General features: G+C 38.5%; 1 protein-coding gene across 3 annotated transcripts; it reads right to left on the bottom strand.

Annotated features, from left to right (window-relative positions):
- Positions 1-1,915: 1,915 nt before the first annotated feature.
- LOC149102206 (uncharacterized) lies at positions 1,916-25,486 on the bottom strand. Of its 3 annotated transcripts, XM_089274756.1 has the most exons (12): positions 25,359-25,486; positions 24,051-24,258; positions 22,003-22,138; positions 21,257-21,382; positions 19,871-19,950; positions 13,219-13,287; positions 11,876-11,915; positions 10,918-10,962; positions 10,271-10,306; positions 8,335-8,370; positions 7,471-7,578; positions 1,916-6,129 (listed from the first exon to the last, which is right to left on the bottom strand). In XM_089274756.1, exons 2-12 carry the CDS (start codon positions 24,207-24,209, stop codon positions 6,092-6,094), a joined length of 873 nt encoding a protein of 290 aa, XP_089130882.1. In that variant the 5' UTR covers positions 24,210-24,258; positions 25,359-25,486; the 3' UTR covers positions 1,916-6,091. The 3 variants fall into 3 exon arrangements, with proteins under 3 accessions (XP_089130882.1, XP_089130883.1, XP_089130884.1); XM_089274757.1 differs by lacking the exon at positions 8,335-8,370; XM_089274758.1 differs by lacking the exon at positions 8,335-8,370 and having other exon boundaries at positions 7,471-7,575.
- Between the last annotated feature and the right edge of the window lie 967 nt (positions 25,487-26,453).

Below are 26,453 nucleotides of genomic sequence, written 5' to 3'. Positions count from 1 at the left end.
GTCACGTGTTGGCCAACATGGTTCATGTTATTGAAGGTGAAATGATATAGAGAATAACCGAAACGGAAATGAAAATTAAATCAAGTAAGCAGGAGGTTCCAGTTAGATGGTCAGTTATCGCGGGAAAAAATTGCGATAAATGTATGACGGAAATCCAGGAGAAATCGATTTTGGTTCGAGTTAGAGCGAGGTTCGAATTAGTATGAGTTTGAGTCATCAAAGTTATCAGGAGTCGACTATACCGTGTTTCTTTTGACACTAAATGGGAAATACATGAAGATTTGTTAGCTGTAGCGAAATTTAGAGCAAGCAAGCTGCCTTAGAATACAGAGAGCGCTGTCAGGTCCGTGTTTGTTAGATACCAGAGGTATTTCCAAAGATGCCACGCATAATCTTGAAAGAAAGATAATTATTTCGAGATTTGAATTGCGTACGAAAATCTCGTGATTTGAAGTGGGACTGAACCGTAGCAGTGTTTTCCCCGCTTTGTTAGGCGTTAATTTACAAACGGAAACATTTCCGTCTCATGGAATTTCTTAGGAACAAACTGTTTTGGTAATGTGTAACTTACAGTATAAGATCTGAAAATATGTGATGTAAAAGTTACTTACTCGGCTACAGTCTATATTTTACCTTGCGTAGGCAAACGGAATAATAACAACACCACAAGATGATACTGCTGCTCGATAATTCTTCTTTTAATGGTCTATCTTCAGACTTGTCCGCCATCTTTTACAGCATGACAAGGATAATGCATGTCAAACAAACTTTAAAGTGAGAGTTCAGACACAAGAATTTCATCTACTTATAGCCCAACGCGGCATTTTGAAGGACGACTTTAAATCGAAAATTTCTCCATCAAAGAAGTGGAGATATCAGAAATTAGTATCACCCAACTAGTGGACTAATGCAAATCCTGCATTTTGATTGGCTACGCTACTAGGGGACTATTAGTAATAGTCATCGAGTAGCGAAATTGGCGCCATCGAGCGTGACGCTTTCTTTCGTTTTATTCCCAAATAAATATTTCTTCAACTTTCATTTGCTAACTTTATTATTACCTTTTCTGTCCGACTAGTTGGGTGATACTAAAACAATTAGACCCTTCGCCCTCAAGGGCCACGGGTCTAATTGTTAATTAGTTGCTGTGGTAAAGTGACCAGTCAAAGGCAAAGGTAAAGTCTGCATACGAGCCAAGTGGCCCACCAGGCCGGAGCTTATTCTAGTCCATCGCAGGGTTACCCCCAGCATTAAGTTCGCCGGTACCCATTTATACACCTGGGTGGAGAGAGGCACTGTGAGAGTAAAGTGTCTTGCCCAAGAACACAACACAATGTCCCCGGCCAGGGCTCGAACCCGGACCGCTCGATCCGGAGACGAGCGCACTGACCATGAGGCCACCGCGCCAGTATATAACTCAAAAAGCTATCCGCAAGCTCTCTTATTGATTTCTTGCTTCATTTGCTTTGCTTTGTTTTATATTGATTTTTTTTTTTTTTTGGTTTACTGCTTTTTATACCGCGGCTTTTTGTTTCACTCTGTTTCCATTAGTCCTGATCAGACCCACTGGCCTGGGGCAGTCATCAATTTTGATTAAGGGAAGATTTTTTACGAATGGTTTGTAAGCCGATTCAGAGACAAAGTGGCGTAAAGAACCAATTTACCGCAGGAAAAAAAATAAGCATGGTATTTATCGGCTTACGGTCGGTGCGTATGGTAAAAACCTGTGACCGAGGTCTTGAAAGTTCTACCCACGAGGCCGCAGGCTTCAGGCACCATTTTCAAGCCCAAGTCACAGTTTTTCACTATTTCACTTTCCTGCGGTAAATTGGTTGTTTACGCACGCCACTGTGTCTCTGAATCGGCTTACAAACCATTCGTAAAAAGTCCTCCCAACGTACGACTAACTCAGATACTGTAGAACTTGAACTTTAGTTTTATTTTGTTTTCTTACATATACACAGTACACAAAAGCATGTCGAGAGCAGATAAATTTCTTACAAATAATATTTAGTACATATAATTCACCACTTAAGAATGGCTGACTGTTAGGATCTAGAAACGCCAGGCCAGTCAACGACCCATTTGGCAAATCGCTCATATTTTGCCCAAAGATACCCTTAGGTGACCTAATTCTAAAAATCAAATTTAAAGGTTCCAGCGAATTTTTATTTTTCAGAAATTCGCGAAAATTTGAAAGCGCGGTCAAAGTGCGGTTTTTCATGTAATAAAATGACCGAAGTAAGGTGCGAGGACGAAGCACTGCTTAAGTCTTAAATAATTTCAATTGACTTGAAACTTCACACAAATGTGGAACAACTACTCTAACTTATTCCTCGTTTTAAACTAATCTCAGCGATGTGACATAGTGGTTTCCCGAATGATTTTAAAAACACCTATGAAGCGTGTGAAAAATAACGGCAAAATATAGGTCATGTTTAACAGCATCAAAATGCATCTGGTACCTCACTTTCCGATTATTTTACTTTACAGCCTTAAAATATCATTATTAAACATATACCATGCCAAGTTTCATGCTCGAACTCGCAGTATTTCCCTTTGAGAAAAACGAAAATCTATATCAATGTGTTGGGCGCAAATAACACAATAATTATAGATCAACAAGAGACAAACCAATTTCAACGGCGAAAGTAAAAGGCTGTCAATAATTAAAATCCCGTCAATTCACTGCTATCATTTGAAACATAATGTCCACTACATAAAAACTGTTTTTAGACGTTTTCGGAACATTGCGCGTTAACTTTGGGTCCGGACGCACTGGACTGACAAAATTTGTTTGGCCCTTTCAAAAATCTCGACAAAATTTGTCTCTGCCAAATTTTTAATTTGTCAAGCGTGGGCGCACTGAATCACAGCAAAATATTTGTTAACCACAAGTGTCAATCACATGGAAATTAACACCATCGCTTGTGCGCTTTCAATTTGATTACATGTAGTCGAGAAACTTGCACTTGTACTTGTACTCGGCTGACTCGGGTGGACATACGGATGTACAAATTGAGCAGAGCGTGGTCCTGGAGATGCAGCTGGAACGTTAATGTAGACTTGGGAACCGTTATAGTTGTACTGTGCGAACGGATCGTCATGGAGCATACCGAGGTACGAATCTTCCATGTTTATCGTTGATTGCCGCGCAAATATAAATTTAATTTTGGGGGGCTTCGGACTGAAATACTCCGACTAAAAATAGAGATCAAATTTTCTTGATTGACATTTTCCTTCAAATCATGGCGTGTAAATTGACAAATCTGTCAGATTTCACGCCTGACAAAAATTTGTCCTGCTCCGAGGCAGGACGACGGCGTCTTTGAAGTTTGGCAAGCCTTGACAAAATTTGGTAGATCTAAAAATCACCGGACGCACTTGTCTCAGGGAATTGATGACAGATTTTTTTCGCAAAATAAACAAAAATGTGCCCAGTGCGTCCGGGCCCTTTGTTTGATTTCCTGTCCGCCCTCATGTCTAGTTTGTCATCGCGTGTATTTCCTTAATGTAAACAACACTGTGAATGGTTGTCATAACAAACGCAAGAGATTTCCTGGAACTGGCAAAACGCTTTAAGTTCGTTAAGACACAATAATGGGCCAACTTGGAATGCTGTTTAGCATTAAGAGCGTTAAAGGACTGTAAATTAAGCGACTTGAAATATCTTGAAGCAAATCGAAATCGCGCCCTTATTCTAATTTGGTAAACAGCCGATCTCCGTTCAAGTTCAAGAAGTCGAGAGGTTAATCCGGCAATGTATCACCGGTACAACAACAAAATCAAACCGAGGTCATCAAAAGTGTAAGTTTAAAAGTGTAGTGGCAAGTTTCAAATAAATTTCGCCTATATAAATTGGAAACAAGAAGTGAAACGGTCTGACACGAACTTGAAACAAATAAACAAAATATTAATACGACTAATTTAATCCGAAAATTTTCTTACATTTCTTACATTTTCTTCGAAAATGTTCTTACGGCAAAGGGAAATACTGCGAAGGGAAATACTGCGAGTTCGAGCATGAAACTTGGCATGGTTTATGTTTAATAATGATATTTTAGGGCTGTAAAGTAAAATAATCGGAAAGTGAGGTACCAGATGCATTTTGATGCTGTTAAACATGACCTATATTTTGCCGTTATTTTTCACACGCTTCATAGGTGTTTTTAAAATGATTCGGAAAACCACTATGTCAACATCTCTGAGATTAGTTTAAAACGAGGAATAAATTAGAGTAGTTGTTCCACATTTGTGTGAAGTTTCAAGTCAATTGAAATTATTTTAAGACTTAAGCAGTGCTTCGTCCTCGCACCTTACTGCGGTCATTTTATTACACGAAAAACCGCACTTTGACCGCACTTTCAAATTTTTGCGAATTTCTGAAAAATAAAAATTCGCTGGAACCTTTAAATATGATTTTCAGATTTAGGTCACCTAAGGGTATCTTTGGGTAAAATATGAGCGATTTGCCAAATGGGTCGTTGACCGGCGTTTCTCGATCCTTACAGTCAGCCATTCTTAAGTTCTACAAAATTATTTTACGGGGTGAAATTTTGTGTAAAGTTTGAAGTTGTACTAAAAAAACAATTTTTGTCAGTCGCTGCGAATCACTTGAAATCAGGTTTTTATACGGGAAATTGAATAGTTAAGTGTATTCCACTAAAACTCCCTCAAATACACGAACGATCACAAAGAGGTAAACTCGACTGAAATTCACTCATGATTTAGTTAAAATCATTTGTAGGTCGAGAGAACTACAAGATTACGCGCCATTACAGCGCCGAACCAAAACAACTCTCACAAATAAAACACTCGTTTGAATTTACTTACAGAGACTTTCCTTGCCATTTTAAAGCGAATAGAGACAAACTTGTGTAGATCAATCGTCGATGGAAGTGTAAAAAGGGTAAAGGTTCACGATTACCGCTAGTTCACTCACAAAAATTGATCAACACGACGATATCACCCGCTGCGAAAGCTTTCAGAGATAGGAAAATCCGAACCACGCTAAGAACCACTCAGATTGCAGGATTTGTTACCGTGCCCTCTTGAAAAACAATAAGGAATTTCTCTGCATTGTCATTTAAGAGTCGATACAAATCACTCGTTTTTAAAAAGAACCATGCTTATTTTTAAGGAAGATTGCATGACGACCCCAAAGAGCGTCTGCCTAGGTATAGCGAATGATGTAAGGGGATTGTTACACGGCTCGGCGCATGTATAAGCATGCAGTAACTTGAGCCCATTTGAGTCAGCGAAATTTTTCTTTGAAAGTTGCGCGGTCGGTCGCGTCCACGCTCCGATAGAGGTGTTTCTCATCAGTATTGCTTTTGTATTTACCAACTCCAAAGCACCACTCAATTCCGAGGTTTATGAACCAATCGGGTGCGAGTAAATAACCGTGTGTGTGTCCAGAATAAATCGTTCAGCCCGAATAACAGTTCGATGTTCAATACTAAATTCGATCTTTCCTATACGTAAATCTGTTGACATCTTCCGCTTAATTTGGGCATCAGTCATTCCGCATACCCAAATGATAGTCTGTAACTGCTGAAAAACATGTCCCTCAGTAAGAATACGAAACAAGTTACTATACTGGCGCGAATGCTTGGGCATGCGCCGAACCGTGAAACCTCCGATCCCTTAACAGAGCCACGCACTAGCCATCAATTAGCATCGGAATCATTTCCTTTTTACACGCGTTGCTGCTGGATTCTAAGACCTTTAACAACCTCGCCTTAAAAAATGGTCTCTCGATTCTGTTTGAATAATCGATAAAAGATTTCGTTTGGATAGCCTTCGGGAACATCTCAGTAGAAACATTATCGATTTTTATAACAATAACGCCGTTGTCTCCTATCTTCAAGTGCTGATATATAGCTTGTTGTAGCTCGAAATTACACCATTGGCTTGAGAAGAAGGTCTTGGATATGACAGCAATTACTTTTCTACTCTTGCGAACGCTCTCTGTCATATTTACTACAAAATGCTCTCCTGGAACAAAATCTCGGTAGTGGACACAACACTTGTATTGAAACTCCTTCTCCAGGATTGGCAGAAGGGTTTCATCTACCCATTTTTGGTCATGCTATTTGAATATTATGAAGGCGTCGTAATCAGCATCATCTGCAAACATAGGATATTTGAATGTAGAGAAAAAGCAATCACAGTCATATTTAAGAAAAACAAACTCAGATCACCATACGGAGTGGCCGTATAAAAAAATACAAAAACAAACAGACAGACAAGCTGGGACTACAGATTGTATGTAATATTTTTTAGCTTGAACTTTCAAATTTAATATTTCCCACCAAGTACTATTATTATCCTCTTACATGGCCCTTTTGGTCATAAATAGGGTTTGAGTTTTGCCCTCTAGTCTTGAACTGGGCATGTTTTTTTCGAGCAAGCTACTCTCTTATCATTATATATCGATAGGACCATCAACAAAAGCTTCACAAATTATGTTTAGAGCAATTGTTCCAGCCGCAACGGTCATAAATAGGGAATTAAAATTTTTGTCAAGTCAAATAGGGTGAGAAAAATCGAAAATCGCAGATTTTGGTCATAAATATAGGATAAGGTTTTTGGGAAGCGGGCCGCACTAGGGCTTTCCACAAGTTGCTCGGCAACTTTTAGGAAACTTCTGGTATTTCGGGCAACTTTTTTTCATTTCGAGCAGCTTTTTGCATTCAGAGCAATTTCTAGTTTTCTATCAATTCTGAGAAATCGGAACAGCTTTTAATTGCTTAAATTGACCTTCCTGTCATATTTCAAAATGTGTTAGTAGACAATTTATTAACTTCCTGTGAAAAAGGAGCCAGATACCCCTCCCCCCTGCGGCAGATCATGAGTGTAAGATGTATGTAGCCGGGCTGCTAGGTCAGCGGCTTTTTTTAATTCAAAATGGCGAGCGAAGGACTCGAGTGTCTCAGGTGAAGAATTTTTACAAGATTAATATCAATATCGATGCGTAGTCTTTACGCATACAATTTTTGGTTTTAAATAAGGAAAAGGTATTTAGCAACGCTGGTTACGCCGCAAAATTGTACAAAATGTTTAGAAATCTTAGTTTTGTTGTACTTTTGCATCAGACAAATAAAGGAAGAGAGCAACAAAACTTTTTTTTTTTTTTTTTTTTGGAGTAACTTTTGAGTAACTTTCGTTACAAAAAGCAACTTTTGAGCAACTTTTGAGCAACCTTTTGGGAAATCTCGCGCAACTTGTGGAAAGCCCTCGGCCGCACACCCAGACCCAATGTTTCTGGGAGTACCCCCATCCCCCCCAGTTATTATCTGGTCAGATCATAGTCTCCTGTTCCCAAATAGTGTTGTGTCCTTGTGTAAATATTTCAACCCAACTGTGGATGAAGTGTATTGTCAGTATTAACAAGCAAACGAAATGAACTTGTTTGTATTGATATCGAATTTGAAACTTAAAACGCACTTCATTAACACGGGCACGAACCTATTGACAAGTCACGGTTATCCCTTCTTCTTTTGCGGAGAAAAAGGTAAGTCGCCGAGATAACAGATACCAGGACTACAATGATTCCTATGACAGTCAGAAGAACTGCTGATAAAGGAACAAAAACAAAGGGTAATTAAATCCAGAGTATTATTTTTTCATCTACATAACTATATCATTATTTATACCATGTCATAGAAAATACAGCCCATCAGAATACAGGAAATCCGTTGTAAATTCGGCGGTATTACATCCGACCTTCCCATCACTAGCCGCGCGGCCTATGTTGGCCACTGTATCTTCTATGGCATGGTATAAAGTTATGCAACACTCCCTCGTGGGATACCGTGGAATATTCCACTTGTCACTTGTATTTTCTTAGTATGCACACTCACCTAAAAGCTTGTGTGTATACCAAGAAAAAAAAAAGTTACTCGTGGGATATCCCGTGATATCGACGCTGCGCCTTGTGAGTCCACAACATTTTGACCACTGTGATGACGTATATCGTTGTCGATAAGAGTACAGACAACGCTAAACCACATTCGATTTGTTTAATATACACACATGGACCTAAGTAATTATTACATGCACACAAGACATAAAATAAATATAATGAATTCTTGGTTTTTACTCACGGGATCAACAGCCGTGTTTTCTCACCGAAACAAAGAAAAGATTTGCATAAAAATAGAGTTTAATTTCCAGAGGTTAAATTTTTGGCTCCAACATGGCCGCCGTGACGTCAGGTGAAAACCAAGAAATTGATTCTTTACGGAAGCCCGTTTCCTGATATTGTGTTTGATACACGCTCTGACAGACATGACGGATAAAAACTTCAATTCATCTTCCTGGCTATATTACCTGTGCTGCGTATTTGATTTGTAGTGGGCACAGTGGTTGAAATGAATAAACCAATCAATCAATATACATCTTCTTATGCATTGATATATATCTTTTTAAATACAAACCCTACTGCCACCTAAATATTTATTACAAAAGCGAGATATAGAATAAATAAGTATAGGTAAAAGTATGAATGCGAGTGCAATTAAGCAGTTTACACTAGCTACAAGTGATATTTAAAAATTCTCTCAAAATTCGAAAGAATATATATCACGAGTAGTGTAAATCTTTAACTGCGCGACCTTATATACGATCACTCATTTACTATATGATTGAGAAAATTACGAACACGCGCCCGTTAATTTGCACTGCAGTGCAAATTAAGAATTAATGATAAATTGGTAAGCTCTCAGCCAATCACGATGAAGTAACATTTCAGTAAAAATAATAAAATACATTAACTAAATGTATATAGGTAATCGTACCAATTGAGAGTGTAATTAAGGATTTACATTACGAGCGATATTTAAATTCTCTCAAAATTGCTCAAAGTATTTTCAAATTTCTCGAATAGTGTAAGTCCTAAATTGCTTGAGCTTTCATACGATCACCCTTTTCTTATATGGCTGGGAAAGTTACGAAAGCGCGCCCATTAATCCGCAAATTACAAATAAACGATTAATCTGGACTCAGTATCATACGGATCTTGAGCAGATGTTGAAGAAAAATCGCCAAAATATTCGTCAAAATGGACACTGAAAGTTGAGAACTTCCATTAAAGTAGGTCTTCAGCCTAAAGGAACTCATAATCGTCATTCAGAAACTGTAATTAATTAAATTCATCATTTTTTTTTGAAAAAAGCTTCAATAACAACAAAGTTTTGACAATAGTAGTTGCAAAATTCTCCACACAGTGGCTTTTTGCCTTTCATTTTCCTGAAATTTTGTTGATTACTTTAAACTAATCTTGAAATCTGAATGGTTGGTTTGTTTTACTGTCCCATTCTCATTGGCTGAGAAAAAGATGCCATTTAGAGCAAAAAATAGTGCGATTCGTGAATAAATCGCACCACTGAGAGCCAATCAGATTGCAAGGATAACCAGTGATTTCAAAATGGATTTAATAAAAAACTAAACTACGCATCTGAAATTTGGCAGACAGAAAATGAAAAAGATAAGTCGCCGAGATAACAGATACCAGGACTACAGTGATTCTTATGACAGTCAGCGGATCTACTAATAAAAGAACAAAAACAAAGAGTAGTTGAATCCAGAGTATTATTTTTTCATCTAATAACTATATCATTATTTGTACTATGCCATAGAAAATACAGCCAGTCAGAATACAGGAAATCCGTTGTATATTCGGCGGTATTACATCCAACCTTCCCATCATGAGCCCCGCGTATGTTGGCCACTGTATTTTCTATGGCATGGTATAAAATAGTTATGCAGCGCTCTCTCGTGAGATACCATGGAATATCCCACTTGCCACTTGTAATTTCTTAGTATAAGCGAACAGACACATGAATTTATAATCTACGCGATGCGTCAACGAGCGAGAGAGGACAGTTCGACAATTTGTTATCGCAAAAAACAAATTGATGTCAGTTTTTAATACGTCTGTCCTGTTATTGACAATGAATTTCGTCATAACATTGTCAAAGTATGTCTGCAGACCCACTCGGCTATCGGCTCGTGGATCCACAACTACTTTGACAATGTTATGACGAAATTCATGATCAATAACAGGACCGACGCATGAAAAACTGACGTCGTCAATTTGTTAAATATACACACATGGACCTAAGTAATTATTACACGCGCACAAGACATAAAATAAATATAATAATTGTAAACTGATTCTAAACGGAAGTCCGTTTACTGATGTTGTGTTAGATACACGCCCTGACAGACATGACAGATAAAAACTTCAACTTACTGGCTATATTACCTGTACTGCGCATTTGATTTGTAGTGGGCACAGTGGCTGAAATGAATAAACCAATCAATCAATCAATATACATCTTTTTATGCATTAATATATATCTTTTTAAATACAAATCCTACTGCCACCTAAATAATTATTACACAAACAAGATATAAAATAAATAAGTATAAGTAAAGGTATGAATGCGAGTTCAATGAAGCAGTTTACACTAGCTAGAAGTGATATTTTAAATTCTCTCAAAATTTGAAAGAATTTCAAATATCACGAGTAGTGTAAATCTTTAACTGTGCGAGTTTTCATACGATTACTTATTTATTATATGATTGAGAAAATTACGAACACGTGCGCGTTAATTTGCACTGCAGTGCAAATTAAGAATTAATAATAAATGGGCCAGCTCTCAGCCAATCACGATGAGGTAATATTTCAGTAAAAATAATAAAATACATTAACTAAATATATATAGGTAATCGCACCAATGGAGAGTGTATTTCAGGATGCATCTCTGTACTGTACTTATGTGGTTAAAATCCGTAGCTCAGAATATTTGATGATGGCCTTGAGAAACGTTTGGTTATCCGCTAGCTTAAACTTGCTAAACGGAGGGTGGTCAGAATTTATTCTTCATTTTATCCTCTTGGATAGCTCACCTGTGATTTTCGGTACTGCCGTTGAAGAGTGAATCCAAGGTAGTTCTAAAAAAAGGTAAGAAAAAGGTTTGCTTATTTTCCTTGAATGAGAAGCGGTACAGTGAACCTCGTTTCGAAGCTAAGTGACTTATCATGCCGGCACTCTTCCCGTTCTCGTGCTCGTTCCCGTTCCCCTTCTTTTCTCTATTGCCACAGTTCTCGAGTTCAAGTCTCTATTGTTGTACATTTGAGTGCTTTATCACAATCAAATACTTGTGTCCCAAAAGAAGCTAGCGCCCATCCCTAATATAAAGTACTCTTTCTCAAAGTAACCACCCTCCATTGAGCTATCGAAAATACATTTTAGCGTCCTGGGCTCAAATTTGAGCAATTACGGTTCTTAAGACAATTTTTGCATTTTGATACCCCGATTCTTTCCAGAACTGCAAAGTTTTGATCAAAAGCACCAATAACAGCTGGATAAAAAATTCGATTCTGGTAAAACTCATCTAAAATTTTGTAAAGGAAAACGAGGATTAGTCATCCTTTCGTATTGATTTTTAATTCTCCAACGAAAATCGATAAAAATAGTCTTAAAAGATTAATCTTCATCGATTTCAAAGTTTTTTCTCAGTTGCGTGAAAATATAATCTTTCTATCTGTATCAAATATATAATATAAGTGATTAAAAAAGAGCAGATTGATCACTTTTCTCACTTGTTACTCTTTTTTAAATAATTAATGGGTACTACTAAAAATGCACGTAGCTTAGATGACCCAAGAATATGCTGTACCGTAAAAAAGGGGAGTACATTTCCATTCCTCAAACGAGAGGACAAGAAGGAAAACCAGCTAAAAGCTACAAAATAATGTTTACATAATTGTCCTGTATGGATAGTAAATTCCTTCAGGTGTGCCTTTAGCTTTAAGGACAATTAGCCTTTAATTTAAGAATTCTACTCTATCAGCGCAGGCTTACCTTTATGTGTGAAGCCACGGAAACATGGAAGTACGACTACCTTTTGTCAGCAAGGAAGAATAAATAAATAAATGAACAATAAATATAATAATCATTGTTACCAGAACAAGATATCAAACAAAGCAAATGAGATAATCAAATAATTCTACAGCGCGAATATATGAGACCTGTTATCTCACATTTGAGGGAGAGTGTCATTGTATGCCGTGATTGTTATTAAAACTGCATGTCTATACATTCTACAATAATGTGCCCATGCATTCTTACTCCGCGAATATCTAGGCCTCCTTTAATCGCTCTCGGCCTAATGCGTTCTCTTCAATTCAAAACATAACTTAGAATTCTCTAAACTGACGAACGAGGATCAAACAACGCCTAAACATCGCCTGTCCCTCGAAGAAATAAAAAGACAGGAACGACTTTAGCCCTCTTTCCCATTTTCAAACAAAAAATACATGAAACGATAATTTTACAAATATCTCCAGACCCCCTACAAGTTAGCGCCTCTGGCGCTCGCTTGTAAGTCCCCCCCCCCCCCCCCGCCCACTTCCCCTTCCGCCCCCTTCCCTCCCCCAATTCAAAATACACTCCGCCATCCCTGAAAGGTGTTGCCCAATGTTTAGAAGGTAAAGACGGTTTTACAGCGGAGTTTTAGAAAAATGTTTGTGATATATTGCAGAGAGTACAACGAAGCTTTGCAGAAAGGAAGATTGTCGGTTTCCCAATATGCATTGAGGGATGTTATCTCTTGTTCCAAAAGAAGAATGAGCGCTTCAATTTAGATGGAAAAACCGCTTTCCTTGGAAAATTTTCGGACAATTTGGAATACCTTCTGAGGTATCCCTCTTTTCTCGTTGTTAACGGAATGATCAGAAAATTACTGTACCATTTGCTTTTTCACACTATTCCGATGCTCCTTGATGAAGTACGCAGCCGCACGGTTTAGGTGGGACATAAAATGATCATGAAACAGTCCTTTTCACTGGAAGGTTTCCAAATGCTGTCAACGTTCAGTTTCATTTTGTTTATTAAAACCTTCTGCTGTTTCATATGGCGGTTTTTTCCACGCATATGGAAAGCACTCTCGTCGGAACTCATTAGGCTGTCGTCCTCATTTTCAACAGGCCAGTACAGAAAGAAGGAAGCTTGCCTTGATTTCATATTCACACAGTTAATAATTTACGCGTTGGTCATTTCTCCAAATTTAGAGGCAGTGGCTCTTAACCTCTTACAACTTTTAATAAGAGAGGGAGAAAGAGCTATTTGTTGATTTTTGCCATGTTGTTTTATTTCACCCATACATAAGCATATATTGTTACTGACTATGACAATATAAAACTTACTATATATGTAAAATCCATATCGTAGCTCCAACAAGACTCGGATTCATTTAAGATTACGAACGTCTCGTTCTGAAAAGAGAAGAATGTAGACCTAAGGGGTTTGAAACATGTAACTGCTAAATTTAGTATTGGAGATCTGGGGAGAGCTTACAAATGCACTGGTCAAGTCAAGAACGACTTTAAGGGCCCATTAACCGATTTATGCGCGCGCTCGCGCTCGTTGCTAAGGAGGTGAAATTTCACTTCCGGTTACTTACGTCAGCCTGAGCGCAGAAAATAAAAATGACTCAATAACTTCCAAATTCGCTCACATTTTCGATGTTTTTCTTTGTGTTTCACAAAATGCAAAGTAAAAAAAGTATAAGCAAAGACAAAATAAGAGAAAGACAGAAAAACAAGAGCAATAGAAAGAGAAAAACTAACTCCGTGTGGTTTTGTTTGATCTTACCGAAGTGTGCTGGTAGTGTAAATTGCGCACGCGCTGATAGGGTAACTTCCAATATATATCGGACGCACTTCCGGTTTCTTTAAATGCTAAAGGAAACGCGGTTTTCCCTTAAATCCAGCCTTTTTTGACGGATTTCGAGTAAGGTTACTTCCCACCTTCAGAGGCCAAAAAAATCGTTTTTTCTTTTATTCGACAAAATTTAAGTTCGTCATTTTATCTAGTGTTTCCAAAAGAAAAACATTAAAAATCTCAAAAAGCGGCCGAGTTATTTAGAAAAAACGTATTTTCAAATAAAGTTAATAAACTAGGAAGGTGTCACAATCTTGTCAACGGGCGAGAACCCTGGGGAAATTTTCGCGGCAAACGCTCATCGCTCGTATTTCATGTCATTTGCATATTTTTATTTACATCACGCACTTGACAAAAATTCCCACGTGAAAGCTCTTCACGCTAACTCCTATGGAAAAATCAAAAGCAGAAAAAAGGCCTTGGGTAAAGAAAACGAAAAAACCGGCCCAAAGAAGAAAGAAAAAGCTCCATATTGTCAAGGAAAGAAAAAAAAAAAACCTTGCTGAAAGCGACAAAGGCCCTTGGTTTGGCCAAACGCCTTCGACAATCTCGGCGTCTGCTGAAGATCCGGAGCGTTCGAATATCCTTGGAGCAATTAGCTTAAAAATCAAAGTCAACGTCAGTGCAGGCTGCGAACAAGATTCTTCGTTGGAATCTGGCGGAAGTGATGAAGAAAATGAAACCTACCCAAGGGAACTCCTTTCAGCAATAAGGGTATTTCTTAAGCTGTCCGTCGATTCCTTAACGTCTTGTTTTTCAGCGGCACATTTTCCGCCTTTAACCTTTTTGGCGTGGGTTTTGCCTTTGCCTTTGCCTTTGGCGTCTTTGCCCATTATATTACGTCGCCGTCCTGAATTGAACTCCACTGAGCGAGATAAAAAAAACATGTTGCAATGCGATGCTTTTCCCGGGAAATCTTGATCTATTGTCATAGGCACTAGGAGGTCCTGTTGTTCCATTGGTTTGCGGTTTTATTAGGCGTGATAATCTCCGGGCGTGGCGCGAGTTGTTTACGAACCTTTACAAGCTAAAATCTCGCATTTGATTTTTGGAGGAATACATCCACTTTGAGCGAATTTATAGGGTATGCAGATTTGACGGATTTTCGTGAAATTTTGCCAGAACATTCCAGAGATAATGACAAACCAAAGTGTGTCGGGAAATTTTGATATTTAACATATTTTTCCCGTGGCGTCCATTTACGCAACACGTCCCGCATATTTTTAGCTACTCCAACTTTAGAAGTAGATATCTAGACAACCAATCGGAATATCGAAAAAGCCCGACACACTTTCGTTGATTGATGCCTTGTGAACAAGACTGTGCAGCCATTTTGCTCGTACTGCGGAATCCGATACCCGATAAATTCAATAGAAGAAGCCTCGGTCGTTTCACGCCTTACCGCCTCCTGACACTTCCTGAAAGAAAACATTGCTGAAATTGTATTTTTTTTCTTAAAGTACATTTATTAAGCTTTCTTATGATATATAGTTTGTTGGGGTTTTATTGAAACTGGCGCGCGTACGATTTTTTTCCCGAAGGGCACCTGCGAAGGTGGGAAGTAACCTTAAAGCCAACGTTGGAAACATAGCTATGCATTCTTTTTTCAAAATCATGCTTTTTTCCGAAAATTACGAACTTTTTAATATTTTGAAACTGTCTCAAGATCTGACCTTTTAGAAATGAAACAAAATCTATGCATAGCGTAATCAGGATTTAAATTAAAATAATAAATCAGTGAAAAAAATTCCGATAAAGTAATTTGCCTGGGAGCCTTTGCGTTTTTTTAGTATTAGTCACATGACCATGGGCGTGGCCTGATGACGTCATCATTAGTGTTGCTGATCATGAAAAAGTTAAAACACATGAAATAACTCTGAAGTAACTAAAAATCACGAGGTTATATGAGAATAAATTTTCCCTAGCAACGGCTCGAAAAGATCGGTTAATGGGCCCTTAACTGAGCTGTTCTCAGTTCCTCTTCATCGAAAGCTTTCTGCAACAAAGTTCTTACGATTAGGACTTGTTGTCAACTGACATCTATAGTCGAACCTCCACTAACGACCACCTCTTCACAACGGCAACTGCCACTAAAACGCGTCCGACTGCCAAAATAACCTCTCGTCAATGGCCAGTGCTAACCAGTAATTGACGAAAGGTGTATACAAAACCCCATTTTCTTATCGTAAAAGGGCGCCAAACGTGATTCGTACCGCGCGTCGTTGGTCTCTGTTTCTGTCAAGTTTCTGTTTTATTGATACGTTTTGATTTATATCAGGAGCCATAATCGGGGACGGAGACCGTAAGCGCGCGCCATTTCTAGTATTGGGGTTGTCCCCATGATATGGGACAATAATTCTATTTTTAGAACAAATTGCGCCATCACCTGCGGCACACGCGCGTACATGCTGCGAGGATTTTTGCGGATGTCGCGCGGGGGAAATGGCGTCCGAAATTCCCGAAATGTTTCATGTTTTTGCCCCACAACTCAACGCGTTTACGTCTGTTGGAATTTTGCTTAAGTATTTTCGTCGTAAGCTGCTCCAGTTTGAGTGAAGTAAGACAGTGTCGAATTCAAGTATGTTCCGCTGTAAGCTTATATATATCGCTGACCAAGTTGTGTTCCGACTGATGTTTCTTTTAGATGAGCTGTACATTACTCCACTTTAAATTTCACATATGTTGAAGATTAACAGCTTTTCCATTACACAGCAAAAAACTAGCTGGATATATTTACATGTAGCAGAGCTTCAGGACTTCATAGTTTCCTAGCTCCTCTTGCCACACGCTTGCGAGGAATTTGTCAGTCTATCGCGACCGAAAAGTAAAACAAAATAATTGCTAGTTTGAGTTTCGCTTGAATTGTAAGCAACGCTTGATGTTTCATCAAGGCTTAATAACTTTACGTCCGTAGATACTGCTCAGTTTTATTCGTGTAAAAATCCAGTAGATTCTCTGTTGTCGATGAATGAGAGCGCCCGCCGATGCGTGTTTTGTACAGTCAGTAAACATGACAAATTGTACTTCCGCCGCGCTTTCGTGTGAAAGCCTGCATCGAACTCAAACAATAGCTCTATAATTTTTGAATATGTTTAAGATTGATAAATGTTTGAGAACATATTAAAAGCTAAGCTGAAAATATGTGAATAAAGCAGAAACAATCAGCAAAGTTACGATGACGCTTTCTTTAATCAACTTGGAATAACGATTTCGATTTTGATGATCGAGTTATCAAAACTCCTTGTCTATTTTCATTTTCGCAGTGTAAAAGTTCACTATGCTTATGTTGAAGAAACACACATGATGTTAGTAGCCTTTTTTGCATTCTTGAAATTTGTTGCAGCATCTCAGCACAAAAGATAACGAAAGAAATCTTTGTCAAGATTTGTTGACAATTGAAAACACCGACTCGGACTTGAAAGTGCACGAGCTGCATGCACTATGCAAATGAGCTAATTGTACGCGTCAGACTTTCCTTTCAAAAACTTTTGCAAACTCACCAAACAAGCAGAGACAATACGAAACCATCAAAACAGGTTTTGATTATGATTAAACATTGTCTCAGAAACTCACAAATTAACTCGATACCAGAGTAGATAGTTTTCTTGCTATATTCTTAAGCATACGCGTAAGCTTACAACTAGCGTGAGCAGATCTTATTATTCATTCCCAGCGCGAGATTGAAGTCTTGTTTTCGACCCTGAAAACCCACCTTTTCCGTTAGCTCAGAGCATAAAACTACATATAAGCGCCCTGGTTCGTATTCCCTGCCTTATTCCCTGCCATCGCTGTGAAAATTACGCAAGAGAATCTCTCAACTCTCACCATTTGATCAGGCAACGTGACAACATCCACGCGAGAGCCCCTGACATGTGCGTGAATCCGCGCGGATATATGACGTCAGGATGGCGCAATTTGTTCTAAAAATAGAAAAATTGTCCCATATCATAGGTGCGCGCGAATCCCGAGATTTACGGTCTCCGTCCCCGATTATGGCTCCTGTTTATATATGCTAAAAAATATATGAAAAAAAAACAGGTTCACCCAGATAAAACAGGTGTCATATTACACCCCTACCTCCCCACAACGGCCACCTCTCTACAACGGCCTCTTTCCTCTGTCACCAAGGGGGCCGTTGGGGAGAGGTTTGACTGTATTTAAATTGAAACAATCTTCCTCTTTATCCAATTGGCAGATGGACTTTCACTAAAAAATCCAAGGAAGTAATAATATTAATATTATTAATATTAATATTAATATTATACTTTCCAATTCAGAAACGAATATGTTAGTGCTTAAAGCTTAGTGCTTGAATGTTTGCTCGTTGCTTACTGTTTGATTGGAAGTTGATTGAGGGCCTGAATAGGGGGGTCCACATGTCAGGTTGTCGGTTAAAATTTCATTACTTTGTCGGTTGTCGGTTAAAGTTTTCGACCTTTGTCAGTTGTCGGTAAATCTCAGTTAATAATTAAAAGTGCAAGTTAATTATAACATTTTTTATGTAATTTGTGCAGTTTAAGACTTTAAACTCTACACTAAGTGTAAAACTTGTAATAATTCATTATTTGATTGCACTTAATTAAACGTCGTTAACTCTGTTTTTTTAGGAACGTGATCGTCTACCCCACTTTTGTTTGCAATAGTACACCGATAAAATCTCCAAACCTTTTATTCTAGATGTGACTTTGTTTTCCTTTCGATTGCGTGACATCGAAGTAAATCAAGAGAGGTAAATTAGACAACGAGTATAAAGGTCCACCCTAGCCCTTGGGATACGTAATTTTGTTTCCCACTGGCCATCCGTCACAATTGCAAAATTTTCGCATTTGCCTGCAGGTGATTTGGTCAGGCGAAATAACTTTAACGAGAAACCGTCAATTCCAATATTGATGTGCCTGCTCCCTTAGTCCTAAAAACTCTGTAAGATGTTTTCTTAGCTCAGATACTCCTTTATGAGTTTCTTTGTCAGTCGGAACCCGGCTCCGATCGCGTTCGATGGCGACCTCTTCACCTTTTCGAAAAAAAAAACTCACGATGACTTTAACAATCCCACTCATAGCCCGACCGCATGAACAAACAATGGGTAGTGAAAATACAACAGTAGGGCTTCTCGTCGGCTCCATTACGAGCCGCTGTTCTAGAAATGAGCCCCCTGCTGCTCCGCGAATAGGAGGATCCCAGGGCTTTAAAGTAATTTGAAGACAGGAAATTATATAATTGACCTAATAATATACATGAAAAAATTACTCCATTCTGGTTGGCTGAGAGCAGTGCAGTTGAAGTGTAACACCAGGACAAAAAGTGTAACAGAAGTGAAAATTACACATCGTAATTCTGGATTATGATTGGCTGAAAGGCAATAGGAAATTTTCTAAGCCAGTGATGTCACGTAAAATGATGACGAAAATTTTGTACAGAAACTTTGAAAAAAGTTTTCTCGAATGAGAAAAAATGTCTTCAAGAAAGATATTCCGTCACTTCCTCCACGCGAGTTTTTTCATGTTTACATTATCAATAAGTAATCATACGGTTATTCTCGTTCAATCTGGAATTAATTTGCACTTGTGACTTTTTGGGCGGGATACCTGTGGGATCCCACATCATTGTCATCGGCTCGTGTATATCTGTTAATGCAAATAAGATTGTATCCCACACATGTACCCTCTGGGTACCTATTTTTCAAAAAGCTGAAATTGCACGAGCCCAAGCTCGTGCAAATTAATTCCAAATTGAACTCGAAACCGTATGATTACCTATACAAATTTGGAATTAATGTCGTTACGTCTGGTGAAATACACCCCACGAACGGATCTGGACATTTCCTGAGCTAGAAATAAATTCAGAATGCTGTTTTTTCTGAATTCAAACATCCCTATAACGTCGGACCATGTCGGTTGTCGGTTAACAGTGTTGTTGTCGCTAGTTTTGTCAGTAGTCAGTAATATTTTTCGCCCTTTGTGGCTAGTCGGTTAACCCCATTCAGACCCTCGTTAGTGTTGGCATGGTCTCACTAATCGATTAAAACGGATGAAAAGCCTATTGTTAGAGTAAAACATTATCAAGACAAGTAGAAACTACAGCAGGACAATTTATCTGAGGAGCATTACGAGCGTCAGCAATTGATAAACTTCTTACCTTTTGCATCTTTAACGAGCCTGAGATACTTTTGTCATAGCACCAGTAAAAGAAGCCGTATTCCGTTGAGTTTGTAGAATCTAACAAAGGAATTTTTGAACAAAGGGTATCATATCCGTGTAACCTCGGCTCTTACAAAATGAGAGTTACATGAAAGTTCATGAAATTTTCTTTGGAAGCATATCAAGGGTTAAGTTGCATGTAAATGTCATACTTGCAAATATCCATCGTATCAGTGTCTAGAGTGCGGCTTAACAAACTTGCAAATTTGTAGGACCTTACGCCAGTAATTATTGCAACGGCTTTGCTTGTAAATGGTTCACTGTCTATGATAATTTCCGAAAGCAAACTGTACTCGCGGGTCTATATTTTATTTACCTTTTTCGTGTGTGCCAACATCTAATTAAATAACCGTACTTTTATTTTAAGGTAATTAAACTGAGTTGGGTAGGATTCTGGTCAACTAGGGATAACCTCCGAAGTTCCGCTTATGATATCATTGTCATAATAAATATCTTTATCGTTGTCCTACACTACGAGGAGCAGTAAAATTTAAACAATGCAAGTAGCATCAGTAGAATCAGTAATCGTGTTTAATTGTAAGTAGTTTAAGTATTGGTATCGAAAGAAGAATAAGTATTCGTATTGTATTACATCTGTAATCGTATCGTATTGCAAGTGGTGTATAAGTAATCGCATTGCATAACCACTTTCTTTAGTAATGTAAGTAGCCGTACCAGTGTTCAGAAGTAGTGCTAAGTAGTGTGAATCACATTAAAATGTAAAAACGAAAAACAACATAACAAAAATGATTTAGACAACGCCCCTTCTTCACCAACAAATGGATAGAACGTTTATTGTATGTCCGTAGGCGACAAGTTATGATATAATTATCATTTGAATCCGACTAAGCAGCAGGATATTTGTAATCATTTATACGCTGCCGTTATGATCGCCTCTACTGAGTTGAAAAAGTAACATTTCATAGTAAAAGTAATGAATCAATGGAAAATGATGGAAAAGCTTCCTGAAATTGCCGAAAATCAACAAAAACTGAATACTCAGTAAAGAATCGATAACTTTGAAAGATCAATTAAGATAAAAAAAAAGAACAACAACAACCAGCCGTGAAACAATCCCGTGGAAAAGTAGCCAAATGCAAAGTTAATTACTGTAGAAATATTAGCATCCTACGGAAATCTAACCACTGTGGTACAGTTTAAGTTTCGCTTTTTAAGTATTTCGAGTGTGTTTTCGTAATAACATAAGCACTCATCACTGTCTACAGTTTTTGGATCGTGGTGCAGGTAGTTCAAGTATTATATTGTAAGTAGTGTTAAGTATTATTTAAAACTTTCATAAATATACTATAACACGATCACCTACCTGATATGGGATCCCACGATATGTTGAGATACCACTTGGTTGAGTTTTCATATTGGTTACGCTTTGGGGTTCTCAAATCTGGAAACGAGTTGTTCCCTAATGCCGGATCTTCACAGTGTATAATTTCTATATGAAACGCAAAAAAAGTTAAACCAAATTAACGCGATGAAATGGAAGCCAACATCAGCTCCGTTTCTTCACCGGTTTTGGCAATAGTAGTTGCAAAATTCTCCACACAGTGGCTTTTTGCCTTTCATTTTTCTGAAATTTTATTGACGTGACAATGCGTGCGGTATTTGTTTAAATAAATACTTTTGTACGTATTGAGTCTGACTACGTGCAAAAGTATTTATTTCAACATATACCGCGCGCACTGTCACATTAAACACCAATGACAACGAAACACTTATTATTCTAATGTACTCTATCACCTTTATTTGTATTTAATCTCGAGACTACAGCTAACACCTCTTCTTGATAATGGAGTCAAGATGACTTCGAAACGTCGTAGTTATATTGTTTTAATATTCATTATCAAATGAAATCAAATTGTTAAGGCTATACGCCACGCCAGGAGCCAATGACCTAAGAGAGCATTGCTGGGGGCACTTCTCGTGTAACGAATAACCCGTAAAGTGAAGAGTTTCTAAGAACAAATGAGGAAATATCTTTTGCCTTATCGAGATCGATTTGATAGTAATGCCGTGGACAATGTTTTGACCAAGGTGTATATTCAATGTGCTCACCTTCTGTGTAACGCTTCCTTCTCTTTAACGTTGGAGTTGGATGAGGTGGAATACGCGGGATTGTGGCATTCAAATTAAAATCGCCCTCCTTGTTCTTTCCAAGGCACTTCTCAAAGCAAGTCTGATGTCTTGATATCTGTTCAGAAAGAATTCAAAATCAAATTGCTGACACTTGGTATTTTTAAGGCTGACGAATTTTGTACCGTGGATAAATAAAGATTATCTATCTTATCTATCTATCTACCCTTGGTGTATATGTAATATGTGACTTCATAAAACAGCATGGTGATGAGACTTGTCAACTGGATAGATGATGACCATAAAATTGATCTTAAATCTGTCTCACAGAATAAGAACACAGCTCCGAAGAACATTATTTATTTTTTGTGGTAATCATTATTCAAACAATAAACACTAATTTAATAATTTTGTTTATCAGAAAAATTTATCCAGAGGGACCGAGTACTACAGGGATAACTCGACTTGTTACACAAAAAGCAATTTTCAATTTGACACAACAACAACAAGCAAACGATCGAGCCACTCTCAAGCAGATGTTTTGTCCGTGGAGGTGCCTACGACCGAATGGCTTACTGTTTGTAGGCGTTTTTAAAGCGAGTGGTTTTCAATCAACGCTCTCCTTTCTTTGTCTACTCTACGTGCTGCTTCACGTCTGGGCCGTTCTTCAACATCCATTGCCCTGGCAGACATATCTGAGTTGTCTGCGATTGAATTCTCAGTTTTTGCAGTGGACATCTCAACATTGTCGATTTCCACTTCTTAGCATGGGTGTGGTTGAATTTGACCACTGCTCCGCGGACAAGCACACCATTGCTTGCCTCCACCACCCCCTGCTTCGTCGATTGTTTTGCTCTCGCTCCAATTCGAGCCCGGCCAGAAGGCAGTAAAAGAAAACGTTCTTCGTAGGGGAACGCTTGCTACGCAGGCTAGGATTGGACAAGCTCAATTCATCGCTTGTGGCTGCAAGAGAGTCCCGGAGTGACGCTCGCAGATAGAAGAACTTGTCGACGGGAGTGAGCGATTGTTTTCGCTGAAAATTTCTTAAAGGAGAAGGTCACTCCAAAAAGTTTTCCTTTTTTGTCTTCGCCTATAGTAAACATTCAGCCATCCCACTAACCAAAATATCAGCCCCTGAAGTCCCTGCTACCCTGAAGAAATACGTCTCGAATGAAGCGACTTCGGAGGCCGCCGTTTTGAATTGTACTTGGCAGCCAGGCCGTGTTTATGTGACATCATTCCGTCCGACTCAAAATTGGCGGCGAGGAGAAAAACCTGCAACTGACTTTGTATCCTTCACAAGGTCAGCAAAATGTATTCTTCAAAGCGATTATTCACTTCACAGAAGCCATTTAAACAAAATCTCTTGGACGGAATGACATCACGAAAACGCAACCTGGCTGCTGCGTACTGTTCACAATGACGGCAACGATGTCGAATTTTGGGCTTCTTTGGAGACGAGTTTCATAAGGGAAACCTGCACTTTAGAGGCTGAAACATCGGTGAGTGGCTAAACTTAGAACGAGGCCTTCAATATTAGCGTTGACAAGAAATATACGTTTTTAGGAGAGACCTCTTTTAAGTCGACCAAATCGACCACACTTGGCTGAATTGGAGCATCGATTATCATCCATATGGTACACCACGTGAACGTACAGAGGTTAAATAAACAGGTCTAGGAACGAAGCAAAAGCAAACCCAACCCGAAAAAAAGCTTTTCTCATCACCAAAACTCGAAAGCCAAATACTAATGAGAAAGGAAAAACCGAAAACCGCAACAGATTAGCACCAAGCTAGATTGTTAACGTTGGTGCATTAGTTCTGAAAGTTTGATTTCCCGTATGATAAGATTAAGTGACAAGAAAGAAGATCAAAGTTTGTCACGTCTTGTCAGACATGTTACTGCTGTTGTAAAAATCGAAAGGTCCTAAAAGAGTATGAATTCTCTTGGACGTCCTGTTTTACACTTGCAAATATCAAGGCTTATTGAAACTTTCAGTTCCATCATTAGGCATAAGACTAAAACCTACCAGGCAGCGGCGTTTGCGTTTTCCTTTTCCTTTTTGGCCAAGGTGAGAGCTCACTGTTTCTGTAAAAACTTCCTGTTGACATGTCATGGCGACATCTGATATTCTCGAATTTGCGGCGTCGCGGATACTCAAATCGCAGAAGCGGAAAATGTTTGTCATATTAAATACATGAACGTACGAGTGCCAAAGAGAACAAATAAAACACCTCCTAGCGTGTGAAGGAAAACAGAGAACAAAGTTAATTACTTGCATTTGTCTACATACAGTATGTAAAATACGTCTCTTAATAGTCTTTCTGTGGACTACACGTTCGCTTTGAATAATGACTTGATCTTAAAGAAAGTGGATTCGGTAAATATCACTCAGCAACCGGAACACGCAAGCAGGAAAATCCATTAAATAGTTGAGGTAATTCTAGTCCAAAGGGAGCCTGATTTGTTCAGCCGACAGTTATCCGCAGCGAATTTTGATAATGATATGGATTCCTCTCGAGGACCAAGGTTCAAATCTGAATCACTGAACCGTCGAACCTAATCTTTGTGGTAGACCTGGAACAGGGATTTATAGTTCGGTTCATGAAAAATCCTATACTTCAAACGGGTCTTAAAGAAAATAATTTCGTGTATTTAGTAAAGGGCAGATACCACACCCTTAAAATAGCCAGGTGAAATGCTGAGGCTTCCTCTCATTATGATACTAGGATACGGCGAGTAAACTAGTCATGAGGTAACATTTGTCTCTCCGTAGATTCCACGTGCCCAGGGAAATCAGACGTGTTTCATTTATGTGGGTGTCCAGGCTGTAATCGCACAATTAACCTTAATTAACCATCAAAATATCCACAAGACAACGGTTTGATTAGTGACAAACCAAACCTGAATATCACACGTCATTGATTTACAATTGATTTACAATGAAAGTCAAATAAACGCCGCCGAGTCGAAATCGATTCCGGTAGCTGTATAAATTAAGAGAAGAAAAATGCATTCGCGAGGGGTTTTGACCTACACTGTTTTCTACAACCTGCAATTGAATGGGAAACATTCTCTTCAGGTGTCAACTCATTGCGTCGGAAAACATCACGAAATTCAATTCAAGTACGTAGACATGGCACGAGAGGGGCATTTGCTCACATATCGCTGCAACCAACAGATTACGACAATTGTTTGTAGTAAGATTCGATCGTCAGGTATTCTTACAGAGAACATTTCATTACCCAAAACGTATTTTGCACTTGTCCGTACAAATTCCGCTGTCAGAAAGACAACAATGTTTTATGTTGCAAATCAAAATTGAAATCTTTCTTACCAGAAAGCAACTCCGCAAACACCGTCGCGTCAGACTTGAGCGATTGTTATATTCGTTTAGGTGTCTTGAGCTTCGACATTGCACAGTTCCAAAACTGTGCAGAAAATAAAGCAGGCAAACGGTCACAACCGAAGTGTACAACATTGCTTCCAATTCTAGGACCGCTTCTCCTCACAAGACGTAGTAAATGTTCCTGTCTAGCCTTAGTATCAGGTACTTAGGTCAGTTACGTGACGAGTGACGCCTATTTTAACACCAAATCACGCGCAAGCGACAAGTGCGCACAAACAGCGGAAGACGAATTGCAGACAATTCACAATTTGTCTTTAGATAAGTCTAGATATTTCTTTATGTTTTAACCCCCAGAGACCTGCGTACAGAAAATTATCTCAACAAAAAATTCCAATGTTCAAATATTGCTGTTCAAAACTAGAATGCTGATTTGCTAGAATGTCTCTCTGAGATTTCGTACTGAATTTGCATACGAGTGATGCCTTGGCGTCCACCACCCGCACTATGTGCTAGCTTAATTAATCAACCGTCTCACTATATTTAAATACATGGGCAATAAGGACAATATGGTATTTTGGTGCACGTAGCGAAGGGAAACGAGATATAACAATTGCTAATGACCCGTAATTAAACCAACCGCAGATGATTACGTTGCATTGGTGGGTGAGAGGGCGGAAGACCTGACTGCTGTCAGTTTTTATAGTAATCAGTAATCGTTGTTTTCTTTCTTTTCTTTTCTTTTCTTTTCTTTTCTTTTTTTTTCTTTCATTAAAATTTGACCTCTTGACCCTTTGAATTTTCAGGCGAATGAAATACAGAGAGCAATATATTGACAAACAAATTTTAATTTACAAATGTCAGTGCCTCCAAGCTTCTATGAATAAAACCAAAAGGTCAGGGCGTCTCCTATTCAGACTGAAAGTGATAAAAAAAAACTTATACACTCGTCGACTATAAGAGCATTAAAGCGAGGTGTCAAATTAAAACTGACAGCAATTAAAAGCTATTCAGCTCAGCAACTGACGCAGAGTAATTAAGATCAAAAGCCGGACAAATAATGACGACCCAAAGCAAAACAAAATA

Source organism: Orbicella faveolata, unplaced genomic scaffold, assembly GCF_042242905.1.
Source record: "Orbicella faveolata isolate gen_17 unplaced genomic scaffold, um_ofav_v1 contig_36, whole genome shotgun sequence".
Lineage (NCBI taxonomy): Eukaryota > Metazoa > Cnidaria > Anthozoa > Scleractinia > Merulinidae > Orbicella > Orbicella faveolata.
Note: the sequence above shows the minus strand (reverse complement) of the source record. Positions and strands in the feature narration are given on the sequence as shown.